Consider the following 18,007-nt stretch of genomic DNA (forward strand, 5'->3'; position numbering starts at 1 on the left):
AAAAAAAAAAAAAAAAAAAAAAAAAAAAAAAAAAAAAATTTTTAAATGAAATGAACCGAGTTCATATTGACCATCCCCTTGCGTCAGGGTTGGGCCGAGTCCCGGCTTCCCTAGCCCTAGGCACCGAAAGAGGCGGATCGCCTGCTCTGGGGTCAGATCGTGTCTGGTGGCGGCAGGGTTCTAGTTCTACACTCTTTCTCCTCGCTGGGACCAGGATCCCACATGGGCGCAAAGGCTGCCCTGTGAGGTGTTGCAGACACGAGCGACGAAGCCAGGACCCCCTTTCCCAGGCTAGTGCCTGTATAAATGCTGTGGAGTATCCTCCAAAGCTCCCCGATGCCTCTTTACTGCAGCAACGACCTGGACCCAGAGGCATCCAGTTAAACGCTGTGATCAGAAGTCAGCCAGTGCAGATATGCTTGCTAACCCAGCATCTCTGCTGCTTCACTCACTGTCAAAATCCATGGAGCTGCGCCAGCTCGAGGGGCCTTTCTGCCACCTCGCTGATTGTCACCTGACCCCCTGGGCTGCCTACACGTGCTCTCCTCCCAGGAGCTACTGTTCACAAACTTCTGCGACCTTGGCCTCCTGTAGGATTCCCTAGCTCAGTATCTCCCATCACTGCCTTTCTTGTCTTTGTGCCTGCAGTAGTGACTTCCTTCAGTGACTATCCACTAGCTTTCTGGAAACATCTCCACAGACCAAAGCAGAATCTGGAGGTGGGGGAGTGCTTCTGTCCGCTCTGGCCAGACTCTAGGCCAGGCCCTTTCTGATCTGAATGCCCCTGGCCTGTGAAGGATGCATTCTTGCGTCCATAGATTTTACTTTCACCTTACTCCCTGCTGTGGTGAACATCTGCTCCCCATTCCTAGGATTCCTGGCTGCCCTGCGATGCCTGCTACCCATAAGGAAGCCAGCACCCCAGAGCAGTCTGCCCAGAGCAGTCCCGGAGCAGTCATCTTGAGGCTCTCCCTCCCTTGGCTTCTCAGAAGGGCTATGCTGTTCTCAATCATCCTACCTTCCAGAACTTCACACCTTTTGTTTGCCTGTCTCTGATTACCAGAGCTTTTGCACACTGACTGACCACTTCTCAGTCATTTCTTGTCTTTGACGTGAAGTTTCTTAATTTTCCAAATGTTGTCTCCTTTGTTAACTATTTGGGCATGCCTCCCCAAGGGCTCTATCCATCCACTCTGAGTGGAAAGTCTTTTTTTAAAAACTATGTGTATGGGTATTTTGCCTCCATGAATGTGTACCATCTGCATGTAGTGGGCACAGAGGCCAGAACTCCCTGAGTCTGGGATTACAGACATTTTAAGCCTACTATATGGGTGCTGGGACTTGAACCTAGGTCAATGGAGTTTTCCCCAGCACCCATGGTCACTAACAACTGTCTACAACTCCAGTTCCAGACGATTGGATTCTCCTGGCCTCTGCAGGCAGCACACTCTTCTGGTGCACAGGCATACATGCAGGCAAAATACCCATATACGTAAGTAATAAAAGACAAAAATCAAGTAGTTTAAATGGAGTTGCCCCGTAATGGGACAACAATGCCTCTACTAGACACCAGAAACTAACAAATAAAAAACCTAGTACCAGGAACGTGTTACTTCTTTTGGAGTTTACTGAGTTTCCATAGATCCCAAAATATTACAAGCTACTAACATTGTTCTTGGTTACACTGCCATTGTTCTTGGTCATCCTCCAGAACTTGCTGGCAAGGCCCTACTGCTGAATAGACCACATTCCTGAATCACAGGACTTGAAGAAAGTAACCTGGAACCTCCATCCCTATTGGATAACTTCTGTAGTGGTAGAAGGTGCTAAGCACACTTCCACAGTCTTACCAGCTGCCAGCCCTGCACACTACAATGATGGCTCTGGTGTGACATACTCACTGAAGCAGTAATGGCATAACCACCACGCGAGCAACCCACCATTTTCTGTCTGGATTTAAGTCCCGCTCCACAAAGTGAAACCCACACCTGGCAACCATTGTTGGGCCAAGAACCTATGCCTAGAAGGGTCACAGGCTCTATGGGAGAACCATTAATATTATTCTAAGTGAGCACATTATTAATTAATTGGACTAATTAATTGATGCATCTTCTCTCATCAGTGAAGCTTCCATTTGCGGTAAGGGATGACTACATGGAGACCCACAACTGGCCAAGAGCAGCTGCTCTGTGCCCATCCCATTATTCTCACTCAGCAACTGCCATCTATTACAACAACTGACCTCTTCAACCTGAGGCCAGATGCCTGGGAAGGTCAGGAATATCAAGAACAAACTAAAGCTTCTGTATCAAAGATTTGCTTGGGCTTCCTTGGCAAGAGCTCATCACTGGTCTTCTGGAGCCATGGGTGATTAATGTGAAATTCCATTTTGGGTACAGAACATAAAATATATGCAAAAAAAAAAAAGAAAGAAAGAAAGAAAAAAAGAAAGAAAATTCACATATACTTTCATACTGACCTACAAGCTTAATATTTTACACTGGGGTTCAAATCTATGGAGAGTGGAAATAGAGGTTCAAGAGGGAAAAATAGCATTTGTAGCTTTGGAGGATGTGGTTTTTAAGAAGACAATGTTGGTATAAAATCTTAGCACATTTTTGTCTCACATGAGATACTGATAGGTTGCTTTGTTTTGCCTTACAGTGGCAAAATGTACAATATGCTTGGAATGACACTGTAAGCAGCCTTTTAAAAATGAAAAACTGGGCTAGAGAGATAGCTCAGTAGTTCAGGACACTGGCTGCTCTTCTGGAGGAACCAGATTTGGTTCCTAGAACCCACATGGCAATTAACAATCAGCTCTAACTCCAGAGGATCCTATACCATCTTCTGGACTCTGCTGGCACTGTACACCAAGCACCCATACACATAAAGTAAGAAAAAAAAATCTTAAAGAAAAAAATGTAGGTATGTTGGTATAATGTTCTTTTGAAATGTATACACCTTACCATTGTTCATTCAAATGCTGATTTCTCTCCCCCACTCTCTGGTTTCAATCCGGACATTGCATTGTGATATTTATTCTAAGCATCACCTGTCTCAACTTTGTGTAAACACGCCAAAATAAAGCAACTAGCCACAATGTTGAGCAATGAAAAGGAAGCAGGAAGAGAGGGAGGAGTCAGAGGATAGGAAGGTGGGAGGCAGAGGAGGAGAGAAGGGAAGGAGGGAGCTTGCTGGGAGAGCAGAGCTGAGAAAGATCTTGGAAAGATGGACTGGACCTAATATATCAGTAAAAGCAAGTATAATGTGGGAAATCTAAATGTTAGGAAACTGAGGGCTTGGAGGTTTAGGATGAAGTAACTATTGCCCAGCATTGTGTTCTAGGTTAATTAAATAAATCATAGTCTCTGTATGGTTATTTGGTTATACAGCTGTTTAGGATTAACAGCAGCTTTAATAATATTAATAGTCACATACAATATGGGTAGCTTAAAAATAAGCAAGGAGAAACATTTTCTGTTTCTTCTAGAGACTATGACCAAGCTTGAGGTCTGTGCCTAGCTGCCTACAGGCACTCCTGGTCCTTGTTTTACAGGTGGTCACACTGTCCTAGGCAGTGTTGTCATCCTTGAGAGTGGGGCTTCCTATTTTCTGTGGCTTCCTTTCTTATCGATTGTCTAGGCTCCTACCTGCTCAGTATAAGGTCCTCTACAGCAGTCCCTCATGGCTTCCAGTTCTGACTGGGACGCTGCTCATCCTGGCCTATCTTGCCTTTGATCCCACCACTCTCACTTTAGAGATCCCCTGAGGTATGTGTTCTGTGTCTGTCTCACCTACAGGACAGTCAGCTCAAGCTTGAGCAGATGTGGTTAGCCCTGAGCTGGATGGATGTTTCTGGGTAGAAAGGTGTTGAAGTTCATGGGTTCGTGACCAACCTTAGCTGGGTACTCAGCAGATAAGGGCCTGTCCCTGATGGACTGTGATCTACTTGACACTCCCAGTCATTGGCTTCCTTCCTGGGACCTACTGGTTACCTCTTAGTGTCAGCCCTGTCCTTCTCCTGCCTTCACTTCCTCATACACCTAAGGTTTAAGGCTCTCTGGGTGGCCACACTGCAACCGAGTTTTAACCCAGGGCAAAGGACAGGTGGATAGGCCACCAGAAAGGCCTGACAACAATTAAGCTGAGAGGACTCACTGAGGGGCAGGCCACCTGGCTTCACTGACCTTCAATGACCCAGAGTAAGACGTATTATAGGCTGGGGCCTCAGAGGCGGGCAGGATAAAAGTTATGGTTTGTCCTGGGAATCGGAGGTAATGGGCTGTGACTGCTGCTGAGAGCACCACTATGGCTGCTGAGAGTAGAATGGAGAAAGTTGGCTGGAGGCTGGCTGGCCTGAGCTGCTCTCAGTTCCATCCAAAGCCCCCCACCTAAGGATCTCCATACTCTGCCTGATGAAAGTGCCTTGCCCATTGTGGTCCCCAGGTGGTAGAGCGCCTTGAAATTTCCTTGTGGGGATTATCATCCCCCTGTCTTGTTCATCTCTGTGCTCCAGCTAGCCAGGTCCAGTCCCTGAGTGTGGTTGGGTGCAGGCTTTTAGAGCAAAAGATCTGACATCATAGCAGCTTGTGTGGGAATCTCTCCACACACCCAGAGTCTGGGAGTGGGCTCCATAAGGCTCCTGTTCTGTATAGTAAGGGGTGCTATAGGAGTGGGAAGACCCTTATTAGGGAGACACAGTTCTCACCTGCATAAAAGAGCTAAACCCCATGCTGCTCACCCTGGGTTCAACCTCCAAGTATAGTGCTTCTGGCAGTAGTGCCTACAGTAGACCATGGCAGAGCCTCAGCACCTGTGCTGGCCTTTCTCCTAAGCTAGGGGAGAGAGCCGGGTGACGTTTTACTTCTTTGGTTATTACCTCTGAGCACAGACGTCCAAGTCCAGTTGGGTGTATCACGGAGCCCATCCCACCTAACCTATGAAGGCTCTTGGAAGTTGACATCAACTTGAATTAAGGGACAGGCCAGGGAAGACAGACAGGGCTCCAATGCAAGCCCTGACTGACTGTCCCTTCCAGAAATAAGGGTTCTAGGTGGGCCTGGGTTCACCCAAAATCCTTCTAAGTTCTCAGGTGTTACAACATAGCTGCAGTCTGTTTCTCAGGTGAGTGGACCTGTCGTCTTTCCTGCTGTTTCACACATATCTGGATCAGGATAGAGCAGATTGGTAGTGGAACCAACTCCAAAGACTGTAGCTACCAGCAGGATGCAAAGGAAACATAGGACCCTTATCACTGATACAGGTTCATTCCAAGACAGAAAGGGGTCTGGAGTTACTGGAGTGTTTATTTGGGGGAGGGTAGTGGCAGTGACTGCCCACTGGCAGAAACAAACTGTTGTGAACCAAGGTCAGTACAAGGAAGCATGAGCAGCTCAGCTGACTCAGTGGTCCCACCTATACCAACATTCAGTCCTAAACCAGGAAGCCCCAAGAGTCACAGAAGACTCTAGTGTGGCTGGACTAAGGGACCATGGGCTGAGGAGCAATGTCTCCCTGTTGTAGCTGCTGTGTACCCAACCAGCCAGACTCTTCTATACCCACAGACCCTGGCACTGCCACCTAGCCACAGCGTATGTGGAGCAGTGAGCATGTAGGGCCACAGTCTTCCCTTCATGGCGCTTTTACGCGGTGCTTTGTTTCACCTGTTTAGGTACACAAGGGTGGGGTGACACTGACCACTAAAGTCCAGGACAGTGGCTGCTGCAGCCCAGGGTTCAAGTCAGTCAGAAAAGCAGCCATGCTGGTCCTGAGGCTTCAGTCTGGGTGTGGGATCTTGAGGAAGAATCAAAATAGAAGGGTTTGGGAGCCCTAAAGCCAGCCTGCCTTTTAGGACATGGACAGGAGTGCTCACTTTTGGAGAGCCTGGAGTTCTGGAGGCAGATCACACCCTGTGTAGACACCATTGGTAACACTGTATTCTAGCAGCGCTCCAAAACAGGGATCCTGATGAAAACAAGAGATCCAAGTGAGTGAAGGCCCACAGTCTCCTGGTGTCAGGTAATTTCCTGTGACCCATATCCTTCCCTTCCCCTAACAAGGTAGCCCAGTGTCCTGCAGACTCACTCTGACAAGCACATGAGGGTTTCCCAGAACAATCAGCAATGCTTTGGGTCTTGTGATTGCAACATTAAATCTTTTTGAATTGGACAAGAAGCCCAAAAAATATCGGTCATCTTCAAATCTATCTTCATTTGACCGCACCTAAAGACACAAAGATAAACAAAAATTGTATTTTAAGTTTTTTTTTCTTGATACATGAAAACCGAAAGGTTAAGAAGCAACATGGCCTCATTTATGTTTACAAATGAGACAGGGCTACTACCAGCACTAATCGGTCTACATGCAGGAAGACTCCACATGTTAACAGTTTATGTTAGGTAGTAGGGTTTTAGATGGTGTTGATTTCCTTGTTTGCATCTGAATTTTCTATCTGCAATTAGCATGTACTTGCAATGGAGATACTTTAAAAATTAAAAGATAGTGGATTGAGAGCACAGCTGTCCTTGAGTGGTGGTGTAAAAGCCACTGAGCTGGGGTCTTCTTTTGACATCTGCCCCATTCTGCTCTCCAGTTGTCTTTCATTATCTTTTTGAGAAAGGGTTTTTCTGTGTAGCCTTGGCTGTCCTGGATTCGCTTTGTACACCAGGTTGGCCTCGAACTCACAGGGAGCTTCCTGCCTCTGTTTTCTTGAGTAGTGGGATTACAGGCATGTGCCACCTTGCCAGGTTTCTTTTTTTGTTTTTTTGAGGCAAGGTCTCACTGGCTGTCCTGGAACACACTATGTAGACTAGGCTGGTTTCAAACTCTAGAGATCCAACTGCCTCTGCTTCCTTAGTGCTGGGATTAAATGTGTGTGCCACCAAAAATGTCTTTCACTATCTTATTCTTCCATGTACTGATTATTTCTTCCTAGATCCTTTTGACATGGCTCCTGATTTGGGGGGGTTGTTAAAATAATCTACTATAGTCACCACTTTTGGTAACATCTGCATCTAGGAGAGTCTCTAGCCTGTGGTGTAGTCTGTTACACTGTGGATCAGGCTCTTCCATTTTATTTGAATGGATCTGTTTTATTTGAATGTATTTAAATAGCCAGCAGTTTCAAGCACAGGCCAGCTAGCCACAAATAGAACACTTACAGTGGAAATGACAATGACCAAGTATTCTTGCCCCTGGAACTCCTCCACTGAGCCAACCTTTATGTCAGTCAAGTCCACATTTCTCAGAAGGATTTTTATTTTCTCCACCTTTAAAAAAGGTTAAAAAGATTAAAAATAATATTGTAAAAAAAAAACAACCCAAGATATGTATCTATTACAGTTAAACCAAACACTGTTATGGTTAGGGTCTGAAATGCGCTCCACTTATATTTTGAGTATCTGGTCCACAGCTGATAGCGCTATTTTGGGAAGCTGGGCAACTTTTAGAAAGTGGGGCTCATATGGCAGAAGTGGTTGTTGAGGGATCCTGAAGGGCCTTTCTGCTTCCTAGTCCTCTGCGATGTCAACAGCCTCTGCCACTTGCTTGGCTGTCAAGAACGAAGCTGTTCCACCATGTCTTCCCACCATGATGAACTGAGATCCTCTAAAATCATGTGCCAAAATAAGTCCTTTTCTCCTTGAGTTGTTTTCTTAGATATTCTCAAAGTGACATGAGAATAACTAACAGAAATTGGAATGACAGAAGTGTGGCCATTGCTGTGACCAAACCTGACCCTGTCATTCTCAGGAGGAATTTAGGAACATTTCAGAGTGGTGGATACAGAAGTCTGAGAATGTTTTAAGCAGATCTTAATGGATGATTCTGTTGGGAGTTTGGAAGAATAGAATGTTACAATGTGGACAGTTCCATCAACTAAGGACCAATAAATCAAAAATTATGAGCCTAGAGGGTCTCTCTCTCTCCTCCTCTCTGTTTTTTTGAAACAGGGTTTCTCTGGGTAGTCTTGGTTGTCCTGGAGTCACTTTGTAGACCAGGCTGGCCTGAAACTCACAGAGATCTGTTTGCCTCTGCCTCCCTGAGTGCTGGGATTACAGGTGTGCGCCACCACGCCTAGCTTACAGGGCCGTTCTCATCCAAACCACCACAGATTCCCTAAAGCTCTCTGGCATGTGATGCTCAGGAAGGCACACAGGGACCATGTGACCAGATGCAGAGCCTAGGACTATTAGTCCATCTTCCCACTGTTTACTATCACACTGTTGTCTTGCCCCACTGCCTCATGACCTCACTGTTTCTATAGCGTAAAAAGTTAGTGGAGCTCTGCTGTTTTTACAAATTGTTGGACTAGCGTGAGGACTTCAGCTCTTAATGGTAGCTCAAATGCAAAGAAGTGTCCTGACCTGTTTGCCTTACATCTCTTATTATTCACACTCTTTTCCCGACCACGTAGGAACATGCAAGAGATTTGAGAGGTGGCGTCCTGAGTTATGGTTGCTTGATCAGGGACATACACCATTCTCACACCATACCTCTTTAGCTATGCACCCCTAATGCCACACAAAGGTCCCAATGGGGGGATGTTGGAGAATTCAGTCAGCTTTTCTGGCTTCTTCCAACAGGGCTACACAAGAACAGCTATTCCAGTTTTATGACAAGTTGACATTTGAGTAATGATTTTTTTAACTTGTCTGGGTAATTCTTAGCTGTGGCTCTTTCTCATGAATTTTTAAAATCCCAACTATTTCCCTAAAAGTACATATTTTTCTCTTTGATAACATCTATCAATATTTCTTAACTGTTTGATTTGGAGTTATTCATTAAAAAAATAAATTCATGTCATTCTTAAAAGTGTGCTCTCTCTCTGCCTTCTGCTTTTGGATCTCAGCTCTTCCTGACACTTTGCCTTTGCTCCATCATTGTGAATTCTAGAACCGCAATCCCAATCAGACACATTCTTCTGTAAACTGCCTTGGTCATGGTGTTCTGTCACAATGACAGAAATGTAACAATATAGCACCTCACCAGGCTCTAAGGGCCTGTCCAGTTGTTCCCTGCAGAGGGGGACAGGCAGGAACAGGGCTGTGGACATCAGTGTAGGAAAGGACTGAGGAACAACCTGGGATTGCACTGGATGGGAATATTGGGGACTAGAGAAGATAGCCTTGGTAGTTCTCAGCCAACCTGGTTTCTTGCTTACCAGCAGATCTGACCATCAATGCAGATGTTCCTTGCTTTCTCTTGCAAAAAGGGTGACACTTATATAAGGCATTGTATGTGCCCATATGTGCTACATTCTGAGCTGAATATGGGGATAAAAAGGTAATATAGGGACATGAAAAGATGCTCAGTGGTTAAGAGCACGGGCTACTGTTCCAGATGACCCAGGTAAGTCCCAGTACCCACATAAAGGCTCAGAACCATGTGTAACTCTAAACCCAAGAAAGCTGACACCCTATTCTGGCCTCCTTAGACACCAAGTAATTATGTGGTGCACAGACATTTATATAGGCAAAATATTTGTACATATCAAAAGTTATAAAATAATAATAAAATGAAAAATACTAAGGGCATTTTAAAATGATAATATAAAGGGCTATGGATGCAGTTTAATGGTTCAAGCCTTGTCTAGCATGCATGAGGCCCTGTTTGATTCCCAGCACACAACACAAAAACCCTTATCATTTAAGCTGTGCATGCAAGCACTTGGGAGACTAAAGAGAAATGATCACGAGTTTCAGGTTGGCCTGGCCTACAAAGTGAGTTCTAGGCCAATCTAGGATCCATGGAGAAACCCTATCTTTAAAAATCCAGAAGCTTCAGTGAGGGCTCAGCAATTATGAGCACTGGCTGCTCTTCCACAGGACTCAGACTTGGCTGCCAGTACCCACAAATGTCTCACAACTAGTTCCAGGGCACCTGCTGACTTCTTCTGGCCTCCACAGGTACTGCATGCATGTGGTGCAGAGACGCATGCAGGCAACGCACCATACACATAAAATAAAAACCAATCTTTAAAGTAGAAAGAAAGCAAACACTAACAAAAGGAGTCTCTCATATTCCCAGTCAGTCCCATGAAAATTAGTGGAACAGGGATACCCCGAACTAACCTACTATGCTCAACTGCTGTGCAGTGACCAAGCCTGGAAAGCTGTGTTCAGTCTAGATCAGTGCAGTCTGGAGGACTGAACTGTGCCTCAAGGATAGGTTGATGGCATGTGGCACTGGTCCAGCCTGTCACATGAGCTGTTTCTCCCTGAGTGTCTACTAGTATCCATGAAGGGTTTAGGTCCAGACAAGATCTAGGCAAGATGGAGACAACTGAGTGAGGAGACAGAAAAGTCTATTCCCACAAAGCAATCATACGGTTTCACATTCAGTGTCCTGGAAATAACCACAGTCTAACAAGTGTTAAAGCTACTCAACTTGGCTAAGAACAATGGGAGTCTGTGCTATGGTCTGTGGGGCTCTTCCATCTGGCTATCAATGTAAGCTCAGAGGCAAGCAGGCATGGAGAGCCTAGAGCTTCACTCTGGGCTGGAGAAATGGCTCAGCTATTAAAAGCTAGGCTCACAACCAAAACAAATCAACAAACAAACAAACCAAAACAAAAAAACCCAAAAACCTCCATTCCTTAAGGTGGGTATGAGTGTATTACCAAGGGGAAACAGCAGTTTGGGAAGACTCAAGCGGCCTGATGTCTGGATGGAAAGCCACCTGAGGATAGATGTTTGGTGAGTGGCAGCTATTTCCACTCAAAGTGATAAGTACAGCCACTGCTGAGAGCTGCTGACCTACTAAGCTAGGCTTTCACTCCTCTAGAAGCCACAGTTAAAAACAATGAAAGTAAAGCTCAACAGGGACAAATACAGAAAAAAACAAAACAAAACAAACAAACAAACAACAGATGCCACAGCCAGAGCTGAGGCGGCTGTGAATCAAAGAAACAAATAATAAAGCACAACAATCATTAGGGTGGAAATCAGAACCCAAAGTCACTATGCTTTTTAAAATTTCTAGTTCTCAACTTAAGTTTAAAAAATTATTCAAAGAACCTGAAAATGCGACACACTCAAGTAGAAAGGCGCAAGGGAACAGGAGTGTTTCCAGGTATCTGACCTAGCAGAGCCTTCAGGGACACTATTACCAATGTGTCTCAATAACTCAAAAGATACCACATTAAAAAATTTCATGTGCAAATGACACAGCAGAGACTCCAGTAAGGGTAGAAATTTCAGAGTTCAAAGTCTGAGCTGATAAATCACTAAAAGATACCCAAACAACAGAAGAAAAATTAGCCAAGGAAGCTCCGGCCTTGTAATCCCAGATTTTGGTATTCTGAGGCAGAAGGACTGTTATGAGTTAAAGACTAGCCTTGGTATAGAATGAGTCTGTTCTAGAAAACAGATGGTAATCAAGTATAAAACTTAAAATAGACGAACAGAAACTGTCCAAGGTGAGCAACAAATTAAGCCCACTACGTGGAAGAAAAGGATTCTCAGAGGAGAAGGAGCAGGAAAAAAGATTTAGAAATACTTGTCCAAACTTCCAGAATCTGCTAAAAAACCAACCAGGAATCCATGAAGCTCAACAACCTCCAAATAAGCTAAATACTAAGATATCTATAAGCAGATTCATTACAGAAAATGAATAAAATACAAGGGCAGATGCTGAGCCGGAGAGGAATGACATGTCCTGTCCCACACCATTGTAAGATGGTGACCAGCAGTGAAGACCTGCATCCAGCAGAACATACTTTGAAAAAAAAATTGAAGACGTACAACTCAAATCAACAAGGACCAAAGGTGAAAGAAAAAAAAGAGGAAAGGTAGAAGAGAGAGAGAGAGAGAGAGAGAGAGAGAGAGAGAGAGAGAGGGAGAGAAAGGGGTGGGAGGGAGAGAGAGAGAAGAGACAAGACAGAATGAAGCAAGAAAGAGAGGTCATTTAGCTGAAAAAGGTAAAATATTGTGTGCATGGTGTGTGTGTGTATACAGCGGTCAGATGACAACCTGAGATGTTGGTCCTTTCTTCCACTTTGAGGTAGGGTCTTCTGTTGTTTGCTATGATGTGGATATGTTAAACTAGCTGGCCCCAAGGTTTCTGGGGGAGTCTCTTGTCTTTCCTCACATCTCACTACAGAACAGGCATTACAGGTGTGTGTTACTGTGCTTGGCTTTGTCTATGCTCTGGGCATGTGGACCCAGAGCAAGTTTTTATACAGCAAGTTTTTTTTACCCACTGAAGCATCTCCCTGGAACAAATATGACTTACCTACTTACTTATCTGTGGGGGCAAGCACACGACAGACACACATGTGGAGGTCAGAGAACAACTTTCAGGGATTGATCCTCTCCTTCCACCATGTTGTCCTTGGAACTGAACTCAAGTTGTTCAGCTTGGCAGCAAGTGCTTTAACCTGATGAATGAACCATTTGCCAACCCCAAAATATTACTTTGAGTGATAAATAGTAATTTAAGTAGTGAACAGGAACATAAAAATGTTTATCCTTGGGCTGGAGAGACGGCTCAATAGTTAATAACACTTGTTACTTTTGCAGAGGACCTAGCTTTAGTTGCCAGCACCTAACCACTACTATTTGTAACTCAGTTTCAGGAGGTCTGATGCTTTCTTTTGGCTGCCTAGGTACCAATACAATACATACATACAATAATGCAGGCAAAACACTCATATACTTAACATAAAAATAAATCTTAAAAAGAATGCTTAGCCTTGAAAAAAGCTCAGCCAAATACATGGACTTACTTTTACTGAAACTGTTTTGAGTTTTACTCTGTTTAATTTGATTTTGGCTATCGGCTTGCTGTATACTGCCTTCATTATGTTTAGTTATATCTCTGGTATCCTTGATCTCTCCAAGACTTTTATCATGAAGGGATACTGGATTTTGTTAAAGGCTTTTTCAGCATCTACTGAGATGATTGTGGTTTTTTTTTTGGTTGTTGTTGTTGTTTTGTTTTTGCTGGTGTGATATTATTTATTTCCTGTGTTTTCATGGGTATAGTTAACCTTCTTGGGTTGCAGTTTACCTGTATGGGTCTGACCTTAGGTCCTCTGCATATATGTTATAGTTGTGTAGTCTGATGTTCTTGTGGGACTCCTAATAGTGAAAGTGGGGATAGCTTACTCTTTTGCCTGCTTTTGGGACCCTTTCCCTCTTACTAGATTGCCTTTTGAAGCCTTGCTATGAGGGATGTACCTAGTCTTATTGTAACTCGATATGCCATATTTGGTTGATATCCCTGGGAGATTTGCCTTTTTCTGAAGGGAAACAGAGGAGGAATGGATCAAGTGGAGAGGGGAGGTAGGTAGAGAGGGGAGGTAGGTAGAGAGCACACACCAGACAGTGTGCTCTTAAGTTATCACTATCTCTGTGCCACAAGAACTAAATACTCACTCTGACCTCTTGCCCACTTCGGAAAAGAGACTTTCATAACATACATCAGCATGCTCTCAATGAAGACCATCTGTTCTTACAATTACCCATGCAACTGTTCTGTTGCTTCTCCCCTGTGTTTGTACATAGTAGTGGCAGGAACACAATTACTGAAACTTGTGTTTGGTATGAAAGGTACCCCTACTCACAGTATAGCTTCAGAATAAACATGGTTGTCACAATCTGTAGAGAGCTTTATAGGGACAGCCATGCTGCCTTATAATCCTACACGGAAGGGTCCCTCACAATTGCCAACAGCATTCGTTACCATTGAGAAATATTGGAAATATTTGTTGAGGGCTGGAGTGGACAAGCTTTCTTTTTCTTTTCTTTCTTTTCTGTGAGACAGAGTCTCACTACATAGCCCAGATTGGCCTAGACCATAAATAGCCCTATAGATGTCTTTGCTACTTTGTGGGTTCTTCTTTTTCCCACCCTTTATCCCCCCTCCTTTGTTTCACCCTCTATCACTGGATAGGAGAGAAAGAAGGAAAAAGGGGGGGGGGGAGAGATAGAGACTTCTAAATTTAATTTCTTTCTTCTTGTTTCTTCATTGAGCATGACTACTACCAAACTAAAAGCAACCTCCTAAATGACCACTAACCACAAATACCAACTATCAGGGATCTAGTATTTATATATCTTTGAAAAATTCCCAGAATTCCAATTGTCATACACTCACAGAAATTATCTGTGGTTGGCAAACCTACACCTCTGCTAGAATATGAGACAAATCACAGTCAGCAGCTAAAGCAGTCCTATATCCCCAGACCTGGAATTAAAATGAATACACATTCTTATAGTATTTCTGTATTTTTTAAATAAAGAAATCAAAATTCAAGAATTCTTAAGAATGTCACTGTATAACCCAGACTAGTCTCTAACTAGCAATCCTCCTGCCTCAGTCTCCCAAATGCTGTTGCTAAAGAACTACTACACCTACAAAGCTTTATTATTATTATTATTGTTGTTGTTGTTGTTGTTGTTGTTGATACAGGGTCTCACTATGTGGCCTTGCCTGGTCTGCTTTCATTGATCTTCCTGCCTCTGCCTCCCACGTTCTGGGATTGAAGCTGAAAGCTTTTTGTTTTCTTTTAAATGGTTTTCCAGACAGGTTTCTCTGTGTAGCCCTGGCTGTCCTGGAACTCACTCTGTAGATCAGGCTGGTCTTGAACTCAAAGATCTGCCTGCCACTACCTCCAGAGTGCTAGGACAATGTATGCTCCACAATGGCCCTGATGAAAGCTTTTTCTTAAAGGGACAGAATACCAAGATATTCCACAAGTCTTTTTATAAATATTTATGATGTAATTACCAGGAATGTAAAAAAAAAAAAAATGCTTTAGCCCTGGCTATAGTAAGATAGGTAGCTGATCAGTGCTGGCTACTGAGTTGTACAGTTTACCAATTTCTTATCTCCAGCATCACTTAATCATGATCCTGCTTCTTTGAAAACCTGATGCTGTTCAGAATGTGCTTGTTTCTTCCCTTCAGAGACCAAGGGCCACAGTGGCAGAGTCCTGGTGGGCTTACCTGTTTCCGATAGGGTGTGATGACACCAATGTCCTTGGAAGACACTTGGCTGGAGACATTCCGGGCTAAGAGGCAACAGTAGCGCATGACCTGGACAGCTTCAGCTGGGCTGAACCATGATGGACTTCTCCCTTCACGAGCCTCATTTCCCTGAGTTAGTGAGAAAATAGAATGTCATTTACCCAGTGATATTTATCAAGTAGGTACTGGGAATACACAATAAACACACAACAAAAAAAAATGTGTTTACCTCCACACAGATTTTATAACCTAGCAGGACAGTTATTATTAAATAATTTGGAAATTAGAACCATCTTTTAAAAATATTTATTAATGCAGTATTCTGTATTAATACAGTATTAATGTGTGCCAGCAGGCCATTGGAGGACACCAGATCTCATTATAGATGGTTGTGAGCCACCATGTGGTTGCTGGGAATTTTACTCCAGATCTTAGGAAGTACTCTTAACCTCTGAGCCATATCTCCATCCCTAGAAGCATCTTTTTAAATAAAAAGATTTTTTTCCTTTTTCAGAGAAGGTCTTGCTGTGTAGCCCTGGCTGGGCTGGAACTCACTATCTAAAACAGGATGGCCTTGGCCTAAGTGCTGGGATTAAAGGCACCGGCTATCATAACTGGCTAAGAGAACATGCTTGGAGACAGGGTCTCATCATGTAGCCCCATCTGGCCTGGAACTTTCTATGTAGGTCAAGTTGGCCTCAAACTTACAGAAATTCATTTGTCTCTGCCTTCCATGTGCTAGGATCAAAGGCCTATGCCCTTATGCCTAGCCTAGAACAATATTATATGCTATATAAGTAAAGGACTGATTGTACAAATCTACCATTTCAGGGGCAAGAATGGTGGCATATCCCTTTAATCCTAGCACTTGGGAGGCATAAACTCATGTATCTCTGTGAGTTCAAGCCGGCCTTGTCTACTTAGTGAGTTACAGGACAGCCAGAGCTTTTTAATCGAGAGGCTTTTCTCAAAACAGCAGCAACAATGACCACTCCATACCCAAACAAAGCAAAAAACCAAACCCCCCAAATCTACTATTTAGGGATTTATAGAAGGGGGAAAAGGTCATGGAAGAATTCCTTCATGTAACTTAACCAACAATGGGCAAATCATGTGGCAAAGAACAGCCCATGCTAGAGGACACAGCCCATGCTAGAGGACTGCTGACATGGGCATTTAGGGCCCTGGCATGAAACAGCTCACAGCTCATTAGACAAAGAGAGAAGCCATTGTGGTTGATTCCCACAGCAATATGAAAGCAGGTGGCAGGGCTGGCTGGTAGTCCCCACAGGCTGCAGTAAGGCACTAGGCACAGGATCCTACCATTAGGGTCAGGTGTTAGTGTCTTTCCTACTTCAGCCACATGGTTGTTCTCAGCCAACTCCGGTTATAATCTAAAGCTTTGCTTTTCCAAGATGGTTCCTTAAGAATAGGTATTTCTCATCTCAAGGAAACCTTTCCTCAAAGCATGGTGGAATGTACTGCAGGCATACAGAGCAATGATGAAAACAGGCAGCTCAGGATTGCCTCTTTGGACATCTAGGGGTGTCTTCAGCCCTGCCCTAAGCATGCTGCAAAACACCTTACTAAGCAATTTTGTCTAGTGCATCCAAAGCACAGGTGGGCACAAGGACATTCTATATCCTGTCACCAGAGGAAGCCAAACATGCAGTGAACAAGGGCCAGGCCTGCCAACAACACTGCAGCAATTTCACAGAGGATGTGGTCCTTTATGCTCAAGCTGGGCATGGACCACACTGCTGGACATACTGCCTGTCCCACTTATGTTCTCAGAGCCTAAGAAAGAACTTAGCATATAATTTGGCATTTATAAAATACCGAGATGTGACTAAATTAATTGCAGTGATCTCTCATGGTTCTTCACCATCTCCGCATCCATCTGAATACAAGATGGACTTTCTCACAGCAGAAGCAGGGCTCTGCCCTCAGCAGCTTCCAGGTCTCAGCTCTTCCCATGGTCTATCCAGATCACTGTCTTATCCAGCTGCTCCCCAGGGACCAATTTCCCTGTGACACAGCTAGTGACTGTGTGCCGCAGTCTGCTTGGCTGGTCCTGATGACCCTCACAACTGCACAGACTACACAGAGTAAGAGTACCAACCTCTTTTTGCTACATGATCTCTTGGAACTCTGCCTGTCTGATCCAGACCCACCAGTTAAAAGCGTCCATGGAAGCCAGGTGTGGGCTTCCACATGCAATCCCAGAATTAAGGACACTCAGGAGAAAGATTTTGAATTCAAGGTCAGCCTGGGCTGGCAAGACTGTTATAAACAAGTGAACAGGGCAGGGATGTGACTGTAGAACTCTTGCCACACATGCATGAAGTTCTTGGTTTGACATCCAGCACAAAATAAACAGGTATGGTGGTGCATGCATATACACCTAGCCCTTGGGGGTTGAAACAGTGGGACCACAAGTTGAAGGTTATATGTCAAATTCAAGACAAACCCAGTATACATGAGATCCTGTTTCGAAAAGCAAAACAAAACAACAAAACGCCTGCCCATGAGAAACCTGGTGAGATAGTAGCCTGGGCCAAATAAAGACACTGGTCCCACAGGTCCTTCTTTCCTTTCTTTCTCTCCCAGAGTGTGTTTCCCAACCTCCAGACATGACTTTCAGGTTGTCATGCACTCCCAGGGTCTGTCCATGATCAAATCTATGTTTCCCAATGACTCTTAAAATCCTCCATATTGGACTGAACATGGAAGTGCATGTCTTTAATTTCAGCACTCAGGAGGCAGAGGCAAGTGGATCTCTGTGTGTTCAGTGCCAGTCTAGTCTACAAAGTGGGTTCCAGGCAGTCAGAGCTACATATTAAAAAACAAAACAAAACAAAACAAAACAACCTGTGTCAAAAAAATCTTCTTCTACATCCACGGCTATTTTTGGACTATGTTCCAACAACCTGTACCTTTATTGCTAAAACTATATATGCACACACATACACGCTTGAACAAACAAATACACACACACACACACACACACACACACACACACACACACACACACA

General features: G+C 44.1%; 1 protein-coding gene across 1 annotated transcript in view; it reads right to left on the minus strand.

The window, feature by feature from the left end:
• Positions 1–5,871: 5,871 nt before the first annotated feature.
• The window catches only part of Mov10l1 (Mov10 like RISC complex RNA helicase 1), a 65,910-nt gene continuing 53,774 nt past the window's right edge, over positions 5,872–18,007 (minus strand). The window contains exons 23-26 of the mRNA XM_055626822.1: positions 14,952–15,101; positions 7,164–7,271; positions 6,088–6,225; positions 5,872–5,967 (exon numbers count right to left, since the gene is read on the minus strand). Coding sequence (XP_055482797.1) covers positions 5,872–5,967; positions 6,088–6,225; positions 7,164–7,271; positions 14,952–15,101 — 492 coding nt within the window. The remainder of the gene's footprint in view (positions 5,968–6,087; positions 6,226–7,163; positions 7,272–14,951; positions 15,102–18,007) is intronic.

This window comes from Psammomys obesus, unplaced genomic scaffold, assembly GCF_907164565.1.
Source record: "Psammomys obesus unplaced genomic scaffold, mPsaObe1.curated_primary_1811, whole genome shotgun sequence".
Taxonomy (NCBI): Eukaryota; Metazoa; Chordata; class Mammalia; order Rodentia; family Muridae; genus Psammomys; species Psammomys obesus.